At 39.2% G+C, this 18,248-nt stretch overlaps 2 protein-coding genes across 3 annotated transcripts in view; both read left to right on the top strand.

The window, feature by feature from the left end:
• LOC124158098 (Golgi reassembly-stacking protein 1-like) overlaps positions 1-18,248 on the top strand; it is a 90,063-nt gene that overhangs the window by 69,279 nt on the left and 2,536 nt on the right. The window lies entirely within an intron of this gene.
• On the top strand, positions 5,697-10,873 carry LOC124158264. The gene is made up of 2 exons (XM_046533460.1): positions 5,697-6,974; positions 10,727-10,873. Exons 1-2 carry the CDS (start codon positions 5,697-5,699, stop codon positions 10,871-10,873), a joined length of 1,425 nt encoding a protein of 474 aa, XP_046389416.1.

The raw sequence follows: 18,248 nt of genomic DNA, 5'->3' as shown, positions 1-18,248 counted from the left end.
CTGCTTCAACATCAGAAAGCTCATTTCCAAACCTGGAGTGTTTCTTTACCTCCTCCCTACATGGCTGGCATATTTTCATTCCTGGCACTAATTTCCGAAGAGTTGGGATTTTACAGGCCTTTCCTGCAAATTCAAGACTTGCATTTCTCTGTGATTTTGATATTTTCTTCTTGTGGCTCTTAAAAGGATCAAGACAATATATTTGGTAGGTTTAATACTTTTTCAAATAGTATATTCTGTGATGTTTGCAGACATTGGATAGGACTTCCCCAGGTACACCACTTCTGAGAGGTAACAGCTGTTTTTGAAGTATACTCATGATCTCAATTTTGTTCAGTTGCACCACTGGTGTTGCAATCAGATGCAGTTACTTTTCCAATGCTGCACAGTTCAACAATTTGCTCATTTTGAAGCATAGTGGAGACACTAACCTTTTTTAATAATAATAATAATAATAATAATTTTTATTGTTCTGTTGGTCCAAGGAATAGAACATAGAACATGGTCAAGAGAATATTACAGATACAAAGAGATACCAAACACACAAAAAACGACACAGATCAATTATACATTATCACACATATATTCGTCTAGATTGTAATAGGCTTTGGATAAAAGCAGCCTTCTCAATTCGCGCTTGAAGGTTGCAATGTTGGACTGAGTTTTTACATGCGGTGGTAATTTATTAAAAATAAGGGAAGCTGAGTGATGAGTTCCCTTTCTAGATAAGGCACAGGGTTGCCTTCTCAGGTGAACATCATTTCTGCGCCGAGTGAAATAATCATGAATGGTAGAGCTCGGACAGAACAAATCAGGATACATTTTGACAAATAGTGCACAATAAAAAATAAACAGACATGGTAGTGTCATTATCTTGAATTTAAGAAACAGTGGCTTTCCTGGAGATCTGATGGAAACAGCAGCAATTGCCTTCAAAGATCTCTTTTGCATGGAGAAGGCCCTTGTGGCAGCACTGGTGTTGCCCCAAAATATCACACCATAAGACAGGTAGGAGTGGATTTTAGCAAAGTAAACTAGCTTTAAGATCTCCACAGAGGTGGTGGGGGCAAGTTTACGAATCATGAAGATACCAGATGAAATTTTTTTGTTCAGATTATCAACGTGGAATTGCCAGTCAAGATTTTCATTTAGAGTTAAACCCAAGAATTTAGTACAGTTAGATTGCTTGATTGAATTATTACTGATAGTTCGGAGTAAAGGGCTTGAAGTCGGGGGAGAAATTTTGTTATGGAAGTGGAGAAAAGATGTTTTGAGGTCATTTAATTGTAAGCTGTTATTATGGCACCATTGACCTATAGTTGAAACAGTAATTTGAGCAGCATTCGTTACTCCTAACAGCGTATCGCTCAGGTTCAGTGTAGAAGTGTCATCAGCATATAGGGTCACCTTACACATAGGTAGGTGATATTTGAGATCATTGATGAAGATGACAAATAAAAGAGGGCCCAGGATTGATCCTTGAGGGACCCCACAGTTCGATTTGAGAGGGTTGGATCGAAGTGTGTTAGCACCAGCAGCAAAAGTTGTATTTAATTGAACCATTTGCATTCTATTGGATAAGTAAGATTGTATCCAGGCTAGAGCATTGCCATTTATTCCAATGTGATTGAGTTTAGAGAACAGGATATTATGATTTAGGGTATCAAAAGCTTTCGATAGGTCGAAGAAAATCCCAAGTATTTCTTTCTGATTGGAAAGACCCCAAGTGATATCATTAATGAGTTGGAAAGCTGCAGATATTGTAGATCTTCCCTTGATGAAGCCATGTTGGGAAGAATTCAGCAAGTTAAAATGGGATAAATAATTCATTATGCGATTGTAGAAGAGTTTCTCAAAAATTTTTGAGAAAGCTGAGAGTAGTGCAATAGGTCGATAGTTATTGGCTTCAGTGGTGGATCCCTTTTTATGGATTGGAATGATGACAGCAGTTTTCAGGTAGGTAGGAAAATGACCATTGCAGATAGACAAATTAAAAATGTCGGACAGGGGAGCAGAAATAATCCTAGCAACTAATTTAATGACAGATAGTTCAAAACAGGTAGGTCATTAAATTTGATAAAAGTTGGTCTCTGTTCAAAGTTATTTTTAGTTTGTTGGTTAATAATCCTCCATGCAGCTTTGGAGGGGTTATTTGAAGAAGCAATGACATGGCTATGACGATTTTTCTTAAATTCCCTAATACTGCATTTGTATTTATGTAGAAGAGCTTTGTATTGATTGAGGAGGGATGGATCAGAAAACTTTGACAGTCTATGCAGTTCTTTAACCCTGGCATTCATATTTAGGAGCTCAGGAGGGAATTTAACATTTTTGCTTTTATAGTTAAACTTCCTGGTTCTTAAAGGAAATGAATGATTAAAAAGCAACAGAAAATCATTCAGGAAGGAGTTAAACCTAGCATCAACATCGAGTGGATTGCCATGGCCTTGTTCACTCCATGTTGTATTAGCCACATTATAAATAAATTCCTCACAGCTTTCCCTGTGGTAAAATCGTTTAGTTACATACATAGGATCAATGAGTATAGCATCAGTAATCTTCAACACAACCCCTAGCATACAGTGATCCGAAAGATAGCAAGATGTAGTATCACAGGAAAAAGATTGCTCTGGAAAGTTAGAAACTACTAGGTCAATCAGAGTAGAAGAGTGTGAGGTTACTCTGGTGGGATTATTGTTCATTACAGCTAACCCAAATGAATGGAAAAGACAATCCAGTTCTAAGTACTGAGTCGAGTTAGATAATATATCAGTATTAAGATCACCATAGATGATTAGGTTGTCAACATTAGCACTAAACACAGATTGTATCGTGTCACTGAATTCCTTTAAAAAGGAATGAAAACAGGAGGTGGGAGACCTGTAAACAACAATAATCCCGAAACGGGATTTGTTGGATTTGCATATCACTGCGGCGCACTCATTCACTTTTTCGATGTTATTGCTTAGCTTGATTTTCGAGCATTTCATGGAGCGATTACAATAAATTGCAACACCGCCGCCAATTGTATCCTTTCGACAAAATGATGCAGCAAGATACATATCACTAATGACATAGCACTCGATTTCATTTGGTAATAACCAGTGTTCAGTCAAAAGAAGAATATCACATTTTGTGTCTTGCACTATGACTTCCAGATCAACAATCTTGTTCCTTAACGATCTAATGTTAAGGTAAAGGAACTTAATTACATTTGCATCTGCATCTAGTCACGAAGTCCCTGCCGATGGTTTGGCCTTAATCAAACTGTTCTGACCAAGCGCCTGCCGTTTCACTGAGTCATCGACCGAATGTTCACAAAAATCTTCGTTGATGACACCAACAGAGGATTGGCCTACAGCTGATTGTTTCACACCATTTGCATCATCAGCTGAAACAACCCTTTTTGGGGGGAAATATTTAGTATTCTGACGAAATTTCGGCAAGAAAAAATTTCCGTAGTAAACGTTCTTTGGCCAAAAGTCTCCTGACAATAAGTCACGGCCAACACACTCATCATTTACAGAAATATGAAACGAGGCGTATTCCCCTCTATTTACCTTTAACTGTTCAATTTCAATTGAAGCGTCGGTGATTTCGGGCTTTTCTTCTCCGATGTACTTCCGGACGTCTTCCGCTGTTGTATTCGAAGGAAGGTTCCAAATGTGAATGTGCACACGCTTTGGAATACCCATCAGAGAACCTTTTTTGGCAGAACAACCCACAGTTGGAGGAGGACGACGTTTGCGTTTATGGATCACTTGAGTGTAACCTTCGTCAGTTTTGTTGTTGCACTCGTCGATTGATTCAGATGCTGGACTCTCAATACGCAATACCCCATAGTTTGTTTGATCTACACGTAACGCTTTTTTCTTTTTGTTATTTACCACTTCTTTTTTGCCGGAAACAGTCGTTGCTCCAAAACCAGCTTCATTTTTGTCGTTCACCCGATGCTTGGCAGCGTCACGAGAGGCCTCGATTTCATGATTTGCGTCACTATTAGAAACAGACCTTGTTGCTGCTGTGTCTGCAAAACTCACATTTTTCACTCGAGATTCCTTCCCAGCATTATGTAGCTTAGCGTTATCTTTGATGTTGCGAATTTCTTCTTTTAATAGTTCGATGTCGTCCGCCATTTTATGAAGTTGGTTTCCTTCGTTAACGCGACATGATAAGCACTTCCAGAATAAACCATAAAATTCCTCCAGAGCTCTTAAAGCAATTTCTTTCAAGCCCGTACACTTATGATGATATAATTTCTTGCAATATTCACAGTGGAGGGCTTTTTCACTAGTTTTTAGATGGTTTTTACACTCGTTACATTCTACGTTTATCGGACCGGACGCCATCTTGGAATCGGATATTTCCCGGCATCGAATGTCGAAGTTCACGATGAGCAGCTTTGCCTAACTCATAGCACACACAATTAATGTACTGGTAAATATACACTGATCGTACACACAGAATAAACTTGGACACCCATGGAGCATCTTCACACAAGAAGACTTGGCAGAAGACTAAAAGTGGTACCGTAAAATGGGCTAACTTCGGCCAACCGGGGTAATTCCGGCCATCAGGTTGCCTAACCTGAATTTTAATGCTACCACCTAGTCAGGTGACGTTTCAACCTTTTGAATTAATGCTGTTTGTATCGATAGATGTCTCTGACGTTATTACTGCCCCCACGTGTCTATTCGCGCGAAACCTTTAGTACAGTGACAGCTCATTCCTAGGCAGTAGTGAATAACGCAGCGTGAAGGTGTAAAGACAAACATCTGTCCAGCTATATCTATATTTTGAAAGTTAGTCTCGCTTTAACCGTGACATTGGGTAAGTATCTCTCAACATATTTTACAATAAAATACATTTAAATTCCAATTAGTGTTTGGTAGAGTAGGATTCATGTTCATGGGCATGAATTTTCAGGGTAACTTCGGCCATGCCGAGAGCACCCAAGAAGAAAGTCGGCGGTCGCGCCTATTGCAATTATAACCCCATTTACCTAAAAAATGCTCTGGAAGAGATTCGGAAAGGCAAAATTTCAATCCGCCAGGCCTCCGAAAAGTATGCTGTTCCTAGAACAACACTTCAGGACAGAATGAAGGAGATTCACGTGGGGAAAATCGGGCGCCCTTGCGTTCTTTGTTTAGAGGTTGGTTAATTTTTGTATCATTATTGTCATATCAACATTAATTTCCTGATATATGTAGATGTTGTGACACTCCTAAGCGATGGCACCATAATTTTTCTGATTTAATTTTACGTCGAGCGGAGCAGTGTTGCCGCGTTCGCCCACTCCGGGCCGCCAGCGGCCCGTCACCTATTCCTCCATGCAAAGTATAAACTCATGCAATTTATTGCTGCGAATGAAATGACAAATGGCAAGAATCGGCTACTCACTGGTAAACCAGATACTGCTGGTCACCAATTTTCTCTTCTTCTAACTTTAATAAAGCATTGGCACTTAAAATCATTCTAATTTCACACTCCGAAAACGGGGTGTGAAAAATTATGGTGTTATCACTTTTTCTGTGCGTCCTATTGCCATTTCGCTATTCGTATCCAAACTCGAGTGCACATAATGTCTGGGCCGAGAGTAACTTCAAATTTTATTCAATTAGGAAGAAAATGCTCTTGCACATGGACTAACACAATGTGCTTTATGGGGATTTCCTTTGACACCAAAGGACACGAGAATGGTTGTCAAAAACTACTTAGATAGAAAAGGCACAACCGTGGCTGTCTTCAATGAAAATTTGCCTGGAGAAGACTGGGTAAGAGGATTTTTGAAGAGGCATGAAAATCTTGCATTCCGCTTTTCAGAGAATATCAAACGTGCCAGAGCTTCAGTTGGAAAAATTGAAATAAATTCATACTTTGACAGTTTGGAGAAGTCCCTTGAAGGTGTTTCCCCGCATAACATCGTCAACTATGACGAAACTAATTTTGTGGATGACCCTGGGAGAGTCAAAGTTATTGTGAAGAGAGGAACGAAACATCCGGAGAGAATAACCGACACTTCCAAAAGTGGGGTTTCAGTCATGATGGCAGGAACAGCATCTGGAGATCTTCTCCCGCCGTATGTGCTGTACAAGGCAAAACATTTATATCCAGGCTGGACTGAGGGCGGCATTGATGGGTCCCGTTACAACAGGAACGATAGTGGTTGGTTCGACCTTGACATTTTTGAAGATTGGTTTTTAACATTATGCCTTCCTTACATTAGAAGATTGCCTGGAAGAAAGGTCATAATCGGGGATAATCTTTCCAGTCACCTTTCACTGGAGGTAATTAGGCTGTGTGAGAGCAATAACATTGGTTTTGTCCTTCTGCCACCAAACTCGACACACCTCACCCAACCTCTCGACATTGCTCTCTTCCGACCGATAAAAGTTGCATGGAGAAAGGCTCTTGATGAGTGGAAAAAGAAGAACCGAGGTACGCTGCCTAAAACGGAATTTCCTTTAATTTTAAAGACAGCAGTTGAAAGCATTGGTCGAGAAAAAATAGAAAAAAACTTGAAATCTGGATTCCTATCAGCAGGGATCTCTCCTGTAAACAGAGAGGCTGTGCTGAAAAAACTTCCCGATTCTCAAAGGAGCGAAAGTGTTGAGAAATGTTGGAGTGACTCCTTCACCGAAATTCTCAAAACTGCCCGCATGGGGGAGGATAAAAAAAGGAAATCAAAGGGGAAGCGAATCAGCGGAAAACCTGGAAAGAGTGTGACTGTTGAAGACGTCATCCAAAATGACGTGGAGACCCAAGAAACAGCTTCTGCTGGCACCTCAAATACAGTAGATGAGTCGATTGAAGTTCAGGACTCTAGTTTGGCTGAAAAAGACGCTGAAATCTCCACTGAGATTGCGGAATCATATGGTGTAGGGGATTTTGTTCTAGTCCAATATTTAAATGACGCTTATAAAAACCAAAGATTTTATGCAGCTGAGATTATAGAAGCCTCGGACTCTTATGTGGTAAAGTTCTTTCGAAAAAAGGCAGGGAAAAATCTTTTCTTCGTTTTCCCAGATGTCGAGGATATGTGCTCCATTAAGAAAAACCAAATAGTGAGAAAACTCCAAATGCAGATTCCGATAAGGCGTGGAAGATATATTTTCAAAAACATAAAGGACAGTTTGGACATTTTTTGATTATTTGCGGTATAACTGCATTCCTATTTGTAATTTTTATACTTTAATTTCTAATTTTGGCTATGAAAATAAGTAATTTCACAGCTAATATTACGACAAAAATATTATTTCCGTTGTATAACAATTTTTTTAAAAATCTTACTGTTTCAATAAAATTAGCCATTGCGGCATTTGTTTCTTTCAGTTCCCAATGAAAAATATTGTTAAATCAATTTACAGGTATTCCTGCACGTTTTTAGTGGCTGAAGTAAAGCCTGGTATGTGTAACTTCGTCCAATAGTGAAATTTCATTCCCCATTTCCCCATGGCCGAAGTTGCCCCATTTCTGGGGCAACTTCGGCCATGATTAATAATTTAATATAGTAAACAATAAGTAATATGACAGTTATCCATTCATGGGATTCTCTATATAAAGCTAGAGAGAATAATCTCTAATTTTATCGTGGTGGTTTCTTATAATTATCACCTTCATATTCATAGAAAACCTTAAAAAGCGGCCGAAGTTAGCCCATTTTACGGTACCCTAGAATCTATTTTGATTTTTCATGCCCTCACTGTGATAATTGAAACATTTTATTCTTCCTAATGTAGAGGTTGCACTTAATTCTCTTATTCCTTGGGGAGATGGAATAACACTGGAAAGTTAGGCTGAATAGGGGGGATTGTATTACCTTCTCAAGTTTGTCATGTTATACAATCATATGTGAGGCAGGGGAGAAGGGAACATAATGTCAGCATTATCTCTCCCAGTGAAATAGAAATTTAATACTCCAGTTGCCATCAAGGAATTTGGATATTGGTGACAACCTGCTGCATATCTTTAAGTAATACCATTTGTTCTGCCAGCTCTTCCATCACCAAGGGTCTGGAAGACCGTACTTCTTTTGTGAAAGTGAGGCTAACTTTGTACTACTCCAGTTCAGCGGGACTCATTTAATCACTTTTTCACAGATCTTAACAAACTTGTACATTGCATTTGCTTATGATGACCACTGGTTTTTTGGATTAGTGATTTCTAAACACGAGGAAGAAATGATGTGAAAGTGAAATTTATGCACCTATATGGAAAATCCCCATGTGATGGAATTGGTGGTACTGTTAAGCGTTTAGTTGCCCATCAGAGCCTCCAGAGATGTTCAGGAGATGCCTTAAACACACTGAAGTGTATTATTTAAATAATTTTAATTAAATTAGTATTTCCATTTATCCTCTAATGCACAGTAAGAGTCTAATGTATGTTGATACCAATTTTTCCATAAACTATAGTTCTTTACTTTCCACTTCTACTTACCCAGATTCTGATGAAGGAAGCAAAAGTAGAACTTCTGCGGTTGATAAACTTTTGTTGGAGAAGTTTCGCAAACATAACACTACAAAATTACGTAGTAACAGTAGATGATTGCCTAGGTGCTGGTGAAACAAGTAAAAGAAGAACTTAAGAGGCTGATATGCTTCGGCAGGATCAATTCCGCTCACAAAGAACACAACACAGTTCACGTAACATTATTAATGTGCACATGAATACGACAACGTCCATCAAACGGCCATGGCCGTTGGCATGTTGTTTTTCTCTCGATGGAAATCGACTATTGGTGGAATCGACCATCGATGGTATCCACAATCGATAGCTCGACATCGCGGGCGGGAGTCTAAATCTTGGTAGGCGAAAAATTAAGTTTCGCCTTATGACTTGAGGAATAAATCCCACTGGGAAATATATCTTTTTTGTATCATCGCCTTAGTAGATTAAAAAGCACGAGTGAAATCACATTTCGAAGAACATTCTTCTTTATGAAACGAGGAAAACTTATCATGGCAGGATTTTTTTTACATCTTAAGGGAATTGATTGATTTTTTAATTAATCTGCATTTCGTAGCACCCCAGGTGGACGGCGTTCTTGGGTGTTCCGAAAAGAAATGATGAAACACACTGTAACAACTGTGACTCAGTTATTACATACACAAAAGCCTACTGTCAAAATATATACCGCGAATATCCCACAATGGTTCGCAATGTCTCTGGGACGAAATAGGAATATAACGGATCAAAATAGGATATTCCAGGAATATCCTCTGCTGTGTGGGTACCTATTCTTTTAGCTCAATATTTTCATATTTTAATGAATGAGGGAAAATTGTTGTAAGGACGTTGCAAAGCAACCTGTCTGCAACGTTTCAAGAGACCTAAGTAGCTCTGCAACCTCGTGCAACCTGTCTGCAACGTTGCCAGGACGTTGCAAAGAGACCTCAACAGCCCTGCAACCTCTGCAACCTGACTGCAACGTTGCTGCAACTCATTGTGTTTACAGGGTAAACACTTGAAAAATGGGTAAATTCCAGGAAAAAAGCATCATTTCACATTTCTGAGCCATTTGGACTCTTTTCCCCTCATCTGCCACAAGCCAAGTATTGCTATTAAAAACAATTGTATGAACAAGAGCCACATTCACTAGACTACATGTTTGGTCTTAGATTTACTGACCAATATTTCAAATATATCCTCATGAAGGTATGGATACACTTATACTTATTATCTTACAGTACGTGTCCAAATCCCTCTCACGGGGGCAGAAAAAAAGTAAAACCTGAAATACTCATGGTGGCAGTCAAAACACCACCATTTTTATTTCACAGTTTATTGGAGCACATATTAACCTTCAATTAAAAAAAAATTGGATGAGTTAACTGCTCTGCCTTTTGGTGATAATTCTGAAAATATGAAGTAATGTTTTTGAGCTTAAGAAATCGGTTAATTAACAACTGTTGACATCATTTTGGCTAACATAACAACGCAAGGGGAATAAAAGACATTACTATGGAAGCAATGTACTTGGATAGACAAGGGGTCAAAATTTCATTCAAACATATTAAGTGGTTTCTGAGTTATGAATTTTTACCCTGTGCCCTGCACTCTGGAATTTGACTCCCACTAGCGCCACTTCTGAGCAAACATCTCAAACTTCGACTCCTCATATCTTGCAAACTATGAGAGTGAGAGAGGAAATATTTTGCATGAGTCATTAAATAGGTGATAGCAGCTAGTGACAAAAATTTCATTGAAATCCGAGTCGGTGGGTGCCATGCCTGGGTGAACTGACATGGAATGACCCATAGAGGTGTCGTTCCGTCCCCCTTCTTTGTCCGAGATGATCTCCGTTGACCCAAGTTTCATTATGATTGAGGGACTATCGGTATTGCTGCTGACAACATGCTCTGGTAAAGAAGTTAGCGCCTCTCTTTTACAGGCTCATCCTTACCAAACTACGAGCTTCTCGTCTTCATGTTCACGATTTTTAGTCACAACTCTTAAAATCTCAAATGTGGATCCTTTAATTACAGAGTAAATTTCTAACGATTCATGCAATCATGATGGATTCCACTCCGAAAAAAAACTAGAGATTACAAGGTAAACATACGTATTATAAACACCCTGAAGTTTAGCCCAATGAGAAAAGGCATCACACAACCGTTCGTCATATGTGTAGCAATGTTTCATAGTATTTCCTTTTGAATTTGTAACAAAAAAAGGTTTAATTGCCTAAGGTACACTATCACAATTTCAATTTCTATCACAAAAGCACACGCGGCCAGGCCTCGACCACGCTCTCCAGCTCAGCACGACCCACTGCCCGCGGCTCCTCGTGACAGACTGCCTACACGTCGCTGACCAGCTCCCACTCCTCCTCCGGGTCTTGCATTGCGTTGTGCGCCAGCCCCGAATCTAGTGGGGCCATGAAAGGCGCACTTTACCCGTTACATCCCCTCTGAAAAAAACCAATACTTTAGCGAAACGGGTCGGAGGTCTTCGATGTACACGGTGCATTCCTTCTTTTCACGTAGAGATTCGAGCCGGTAAATTGTTGGGGACACTTTCCTCATGACACAGTACAGACCTTTGAATTTAGGCTCGAGTTTCTCGGCGTGGTACTCAGAGGGATCTGATAAGACGTGGTTACGTTTCCATATGAGGAATACCTAAATTTAAATGAAAAGTGAAAATTCTCAAGCGTGCAAAAATGTGACTGCTAGGTATGAATGTCAGGAAAAGCCAGTGTGACCTCATTCAGGTTCCCACTGTTGCCGTGTGAGGTTACCTTGGGGCAAGGGTATGTGTGCTGATACGATGCAGGGTACTCTGCTAGCAGGTAGCAGAGTACCCTGCTAGCAGGTAGCGCTTGGCTGAAATAAGTATTATTAATACCCTATCAAACGAAGGAAACTTTCCGACCAAAGGCAGTTTAAATAGGTGATTATTGAGAGACGTTTCCCTGAGCTCTGTTCCTCATGCATGCATTGGTAATCTCGGACGATGTAAAACTCCTATCTACTCGTATAGAAACTAGGTCCCTGTGACGTCACGTGGAGTGGAATCGTATGGGCACCAATCTGGCCTTTTTCAAATGAGGTTAAAATGGACCATTGCCATTCGTCTAAACTGGAATTTCTCAAACCAAATATTTTGTATATTATGAATACACTAATGGTGGGTAAGGAATCGCAATCAATGCCTTTCGTTTCCTTAGATGAAGGTAACTACCCTATTGATTCCATATTTTGCAAGGGGTGATACAAAAAGACCTAGCGTAAATAGATGTTTGATAAGGTGGGGGGGTAGGGGGAAGATGGTAAGGTGGTGGGGGGGGGGGGTATTTCTGAACAAACATTTAAACATTTCCTAGAAAACAATTTGAAAAATTGATATAACCCTTTTACTGCCAACGGGCTGATATATCAGTCCTTGCTGGTTGAGCGAAATTTTTTCACTTTTTTTGTGATTGTGGCCTTTTTATCGGCTGTAATTTAAGTAAACCCCCTTAATCTATCTATGGTTATAAGATATAAATATATCTTAGGAATTGGGAAAAAATCTAGAAGTATTAAATATTATTAAGTAGCTGAGAAATTTTTAAACCTGAAATGTTGCTAATTCCGGAAAATAGCCTTGGCAGTCTTCGTACATCCCACCTGAAATAGGCTGCTGCAGTAAAAGGGTTAAAATCGATCATGTATTGCATAGTGAAAATGTTTAACAGGTGATATAATTGATGAACCATTTCTGGCGATACTACGTTATATCATTCATGGAAGACGGAAAATGTATTCCGTCTCCTTTGCTAGGAGATGACGACAACTTAAAAATTTCTGTTCTCACAAAATATCTTCTCCCAAACTACCTGATCATGTTAACAATTCATAATTAATTTCCTCGATTAATCTTAGTTGTTTGCACTGGAACAAATTTTCATTTTTGTCTCGCAAATATTATTTTCATAAATTTGCTTTTGCCGAAAACTTTTACATGAGCATCTTCCAGCATTTTTATTTCACGATGAATGGAACATGCAGGAGAGAGAATTGCAATGAGGGTCTTACGAGATTCTTTAGAGTAATACCCCGAAAATGAACCAGGAGAATCTTTCAGAGACCAAAAGTTAGTCAGAAAAAAGTTACAGATCTAAGACTGCAAAGTGGCTGTTTCCCAGTGTAATTAATGATCAATATATATAGCATTCAAGGTTATTTTGACAAAGTTAAAAGTTTATCAAAGGAGTTTTATGGTTTAGCAATTCGTGACAATGAATAACAAATTTAGATCATGTGCCTCTCACGTGCTGTTTAAAATGTTTGGCTGATTGTGAGTGTGGTATGACTTTACATTTTGCCTTTTTGGAAGCTGAATTTTGTGGTGAATTTTCTACTTTTTTTTTTGCATATACAGTAAACTCTTGATTTTACGAAGTCAGTGGGACCGGAAAATTGGCACTTCGTAAAATCGAGTTTCGTAAATTCAAACCTTTTTCATAAGTCACGAGAAAATGCTCGCTTTTGTTTCTTCCGCCATTTTTTGTCTTCATTGGCCTTATTTAAATGTTTTTGGTGGTTATTCTCGGTATAATTCATAGAAAAGGCTTTTTGTTATCGATTTATGATGTGAAAAATCGTTAAATAATTATACCACCATAAAATTCCCATTTCTTGTTCATACTTCAACATCAACGATCGCTAAAGAAATTCCTGACCAGTTTAGGAAACGTAATCAAATAATGAATTGCAATGTTTATTATGAGAATTTAATGTTATAAGTTTGTGGTTAGGAGCGAATAGCAACTATTAAGTATGCTAAGTATAGATATTTGTTTCTGACACCCACGGAATTATAGCGGCAGCCAGCCTAACCGCCATTTATGTCGCCCTCTATCGCAAAGTGACGAGAAAAAAAAGAAAAACAAGGGCCTTAGCCCGTTACCAAAATAACCTTCGTAAGTTAATATTTCGAGTTACTTCGTATTTTCAGCAGAATGTGCTCTATTTTCACTGAGATTCAATTACGATCATAAATAAGGTAGGATGTGATTATCTTCTGGCGAATATTTGAAGTAAATTCTGTTTGCGTTATCCGTCCGACTACTGTGCTCCATCATCTTTGCAGACGTTGCCATAAAAGACTTAATTTTTCATCAGGACCATATTTTTCATACTGGGTGTGAGGTGACCTGTTCATATAGTATGTTTTTCTCCTTTTATGCCGACAGGAGCAAGGTTCCAACCGGAAAAACGACAGGAGAAACATCTTACAGTTTCGGAGAAATAGGGAGAGAAACGTTATTATCCACATTGATTGTTTTCCTACAAGAGACGTTTTAACATTTCTCAACGTGGTGAAATATTGGTTCACTTGCGTGGATTCCCAAAAATGATACGCAAAAACCTGTACCTTCACCTCATTTAGTTTTCGTGTTTCTTTTTCCGCCGTATTGAAAGTTATGCAAAGGATCATTGACATAGAGAAAAGATTTTCTTAGTTTTAGCACTAAAAAATAGGCGTGTCATAATCGTAAATAAATATAGAGTGGAAAGCGCAAAGAAAATAATTAAATTTCAATTTTTAAGTCAGCAGAGAAGAAGAGCGACAATTTTATAAGCACGGCACCATTTCCCTGACAATGGAAGATACTTCTCCAGCCTCTCTCCGGTTAAAAACTTACCCCCCCTTGCCAGTAAATATGAACCATGCCCTTCTCTACAGTCGGAGAACATTCCCAGTGGATGGGGTGAATAGGAGTGGGATGGGGATTGCCCTAGGAAATAAGTGTGGTCAGCATAAGGAGAGGTGAAGGGGGCAGGAGAAAGAAGGGTGGGGAAAGGTCCTTCAGCTCTGCCTCAGACTACGTTTGGGGGCCGTATTTTGTTGCGACGCAAGCAAGCTCCGTGACCTTAGGAAGGGAGTGAATGGGATATGCTGGGGAAGGAGGGGTTTGGGATGCGTAAGGTGGGTGTCAGCAAGATCAGCCAAAGGCGGCAGGAGGGAGTAAACAAAGAATTGGGAAAGAAAGAATTCTCAGCATGGGAAAATGGGGAAGCGCATGAGAAGAAAGTTGATGGTTAGACTTGGAAGTGCGTCTTCATTACAAGAAGCCTGAAAAATAAATTGGCGGTAAATAGAGCCTGTTACTTGAGATATTTAAGTTGTTTATTCACAAAGGCCTAGATATATACACGAAAAGATATTACCCAAAAAAATCTGTTATTTTTTTGCTTTTTCCCTTCTCCATTGCCGCTTCCACCATGGTTTCTAACTTGCATATGTGGTAATTAAATTGGGGGTCCAAATCGTTAGCCAGATCAAAATGTCTTGAATGTTTGGAAGGCAGCGTATACTTCTTTTTTATTAGGTGGAATTACTTCCTCACTTTCATCATCGTCGTCACTGCTATTCTGACTAGTCCCGGCCGCTGCTTCTTCGGACACAGGCACCGGCGTCGAATCATCGCAAGCCTGGAGATCATCATCTAGCACAATATAATCACTAGCTGTTGCGCGCTGTGCTCCTGCTTTTTCCAAATATTTTTTAAAATCTTCTTTTAAGCCACTAATCTCCTCCGCGATTTCATCTGCCGCGGCTTCCTGAAGGTACAACATAACGATTCAACCAGAGCCGTGATATTAAAGCAGTAAAATTACTATTAGGTTAGTTGTATCAATTACTAACCTCGAGAACATCCTCATGATGCGCTATCGGAGGGAATCCGGCCGATTTCCAGCAATTTGCGATGGTAGTGGAGGAAATCTCTCTCCAGGACTCGGCTATGGCGTGGATTGCATGTATCAACGTCCATTTCGGGATGTTATTCATTTCTGTTCCCATTTCTAAAAGTAGCAAATAGATTTGAAAGAATGATAATCATGAATAAAAATATCTAAATCGATATCCAAACGCACATGAGCAAAATAGATGAATGTATACATACCGATCCATCGCAAGTAATACCGCTCAAGCTCCTTCTGGTATAGGACTTAAAAATCCTGGATAATGCCTTGGTCCAAGGGCTGGGACTTGCTAGTCGAGTTCGGGGGTAAAAAGAGGACTCGAACATTAGCCAATTTTAGATCTTCCACGTATTTATGAACGGTGGCATTATCCATTATTAAAAAAGTTTTGCGGTTCTCTCCAGCAATTTTTCTCTGTAGTATAACTGTTTGCTGGAAAATTTCTCGGGTCATCCAGCTGTTTTTATTTGCATGGTAAAAAACTGGGATGGCTTCCAATTTTACATGTTTTAAGCACCGTGGCTTTTCAAATTTCCCAATGACAACGGGCTTGATTTTGTCCGTGCCTGTTTGGTTGACGCACAGCCCCACAGTAACATGCACTTTACTCTTTTTCCCCTCATGGCACCCCTGCCCTTTGAAACCCAGGGTTGCGTCAGGTAATGTATTAGAAAATAGCCCAGTTTCATCAAAATTGTAGCGATCTCTGGGACTATATTCTTGAAGTATATCATCGTTATCGATGTGCCATTTATCAATAATTTCAGTACTAACAGAGCCTTCTTCCCCACTTATCTTCAGAGATACAATGTTGAATCTTGATTTAAAATTAGTCAACCACCCACCAGAACATTTAAAATCGTCAATTTTTCTGTTGCAAGGCTATGTATTCGGCCTTTTCTTGTAATATTGGCCCACTAATTGGAAGATTTTGCTCACGGCACTTACAAAAGAAAGTGTATAGCTCCTCTTCAACCTCCGCGAACTTGGCGCAGCTCAGATATTTCCTTTTCAGCGAAACACCCGACCCCACTTTTTCTTGTAGTTTGCCGCTGTTTGCTAGAATTGTCGGCAAAGTCGACAGTGGGATTCCAAACTTTTCCGCTATCTCACTTTTAGTTAATCTCTTTGCCTTCTCCTCTTCAATAATTTTCATTTTTATTTCTAAAGGTTATACTCTTCTTTTTTGTTTTAGCTGTGAAGGCTCCATATTCCCAAATTTCAAACACACTCGCTAAGAAAATGTTACTATTGTAGATCCAGAGAAGCACTGGTTGTTGCTTACGCACTCGCAAGGCACAGACTGAAGCCCTTCGCACCCTCGTGAATTAAGCACAAGCCCATCCGGTACGATTCAGCGCTTTCAGGACGAAAGACAGCCAGACAGCCTTGTGGATAGATACCAATGTGCTTGGGCGAAAACTTAATGCACAGAATCATCAAATCCCCATTCGAATTAGCAATAGAGGAGCCATTTCTCCCTCAATATAGGCTCGTGTATAAAATATGATATCATCAGTGATATCCTTACTACTTCTCCCCATCTCTTGTCGCTGGCAACCGCAGTATTTTCCCCGACCTTCCCCCCCTCCAAAATATAACGTTAGCGTCTAAAATGAAATATATTTCCTCTATCACCGAGTGCATTAATTCTCTTCCTTCCTCATATTTCCAACTGTTAATGAGAAAAGTGTTGTCACGAGGTTATTATTATAGATTATTAACCCGCAAGAACGTTGAAATTTGAGTATTTTTATGGACTTTTGACATATTCGTGGTATGATTCAATTACGTAGGGTTTAAGTAGGAGTGTAAGAAATACCCTGAGTGACCTTCATGACATGTTAAACTACGAATTATTGTCGATGATATGTTTACGAACAGGCACGTAAATAGGGGCATAATGTCAGCCGCGATATTTTTACTGAACTCCTACTTCCCCTAAATTCCCACAGTGAGGTTTTTGGCGATCCATTTCTCTCCAAAGTTGCATTATCATTTACGATTTCGCACTTTTGATGGACCACAGTTGGAAGCGCTGATTTTTTAGCTTTTTATGCCGGCGTAACTAGTTTGGTTGACAATTTTTTCGCCGTAGTTCGTATAAACGAATGCCATTTGCTCCTAGGGACCAAGCCGAGGTTCGTAAATTCAAATCATTTCATATAATCGAAACTTTGTATAATCCAATAGTGCCATGTATTTAGCATAGGCTTTTCGCCAGGACCACAATATCACTTCGTATAATTGAAAACTTCGTAAAATCAAGAGTTTACTGTAATCCCTTTTCAAATACTCCAAATTATCCAGCTGCGGCATTAATTATAAATGATCAATATATATAAAGCGTTAAAGGTTATTTTGACAGTTTAAAGTTCATCAAAAGAGTTTTATGGTTTAAAAATTGGTGAGAACTAGTAACAAATATTGGTCATATGCCTCCCACATGCTGTTTAAAATGTTTGGCTGAGTGTGGTATGACTTTACATTTTGCCTTTTTGGAAGCTGAATTTTGTGGTGAATTTTCTACTTTTTTGCGTATAATCCCTTTTCAAATACTCCAAATTATCCAGCTGTGGCATATCAGTGTCGCAGATTATCAATGCATGATTTTAACTCTCATTTGATGTTTTCCGCAATCTTCATTATAAATAAAATTGTATGCAAAATCACCAGAATGACTGCATTTTAATGTTAGAAAACACAGGGCTTATTATTCCAATCGTAAAATGGATGCGATCGTGTGTTAGCTGCGTTCATGGGAGCTCCGTGTTCCTTTTTCCAAGCGTCTCATATTTCCAGGTCTTATATGGACCAGTAGGGATACAAGTACACTCGTGCTATCATCTCTAAAAAGATTGGGTGAAGAAAGCTCTTAGTGAACCCAGAAAGCAATCTTAAATAAGAGAAAATGTACGTAAATAAAAATAAATTGTTTGCTTTACCTTCATTATAAATATGTAAGCACTAAGCTTACAGGAAGGGCCAGGTTCGTAGAAGGCAGAATGCGATGACAAGTCTGGTTCCACACGTTTAATTGTCAGAGCGCAG

Source organism: Ischnura elegans, chromosome 4 (genome assembly GCF_921293095.1).
Source record: "Ischnura elegans chromosome 4, ioIscEleg1.1, whole genome shotgun sequence".
Taxonomy (NCBI): Eukaryota; Metazoa; Arthropoda; class Insecta; order Odonata; family Coenagrionidae; genus Ischnura; species Ischnura elegans.
Note: the sequence above shows the minus strand (reverse complement) of the source record. Positions and strands in the feature narration are given on the sequence as shown.

What these genes read in the sequence shown, in the direction of transcription:
- LOC124158264 (XM_046533460.1), top strand. Translation starts at nt 5,697, where the DNA reads ATGGTTGTCAAAAACTACTTAGATAGAAAAGGCACAACCGTGGCTGTC. An exon ending in AAGCCTCGGACTCTTATGTG is followed by an intron (nt 6,975 to 10,726) that starts GTAAAGTTCTTT and finishes CTATCACAAAAG; the next exon opens with CACACGCGGCCAGGCCTCGA.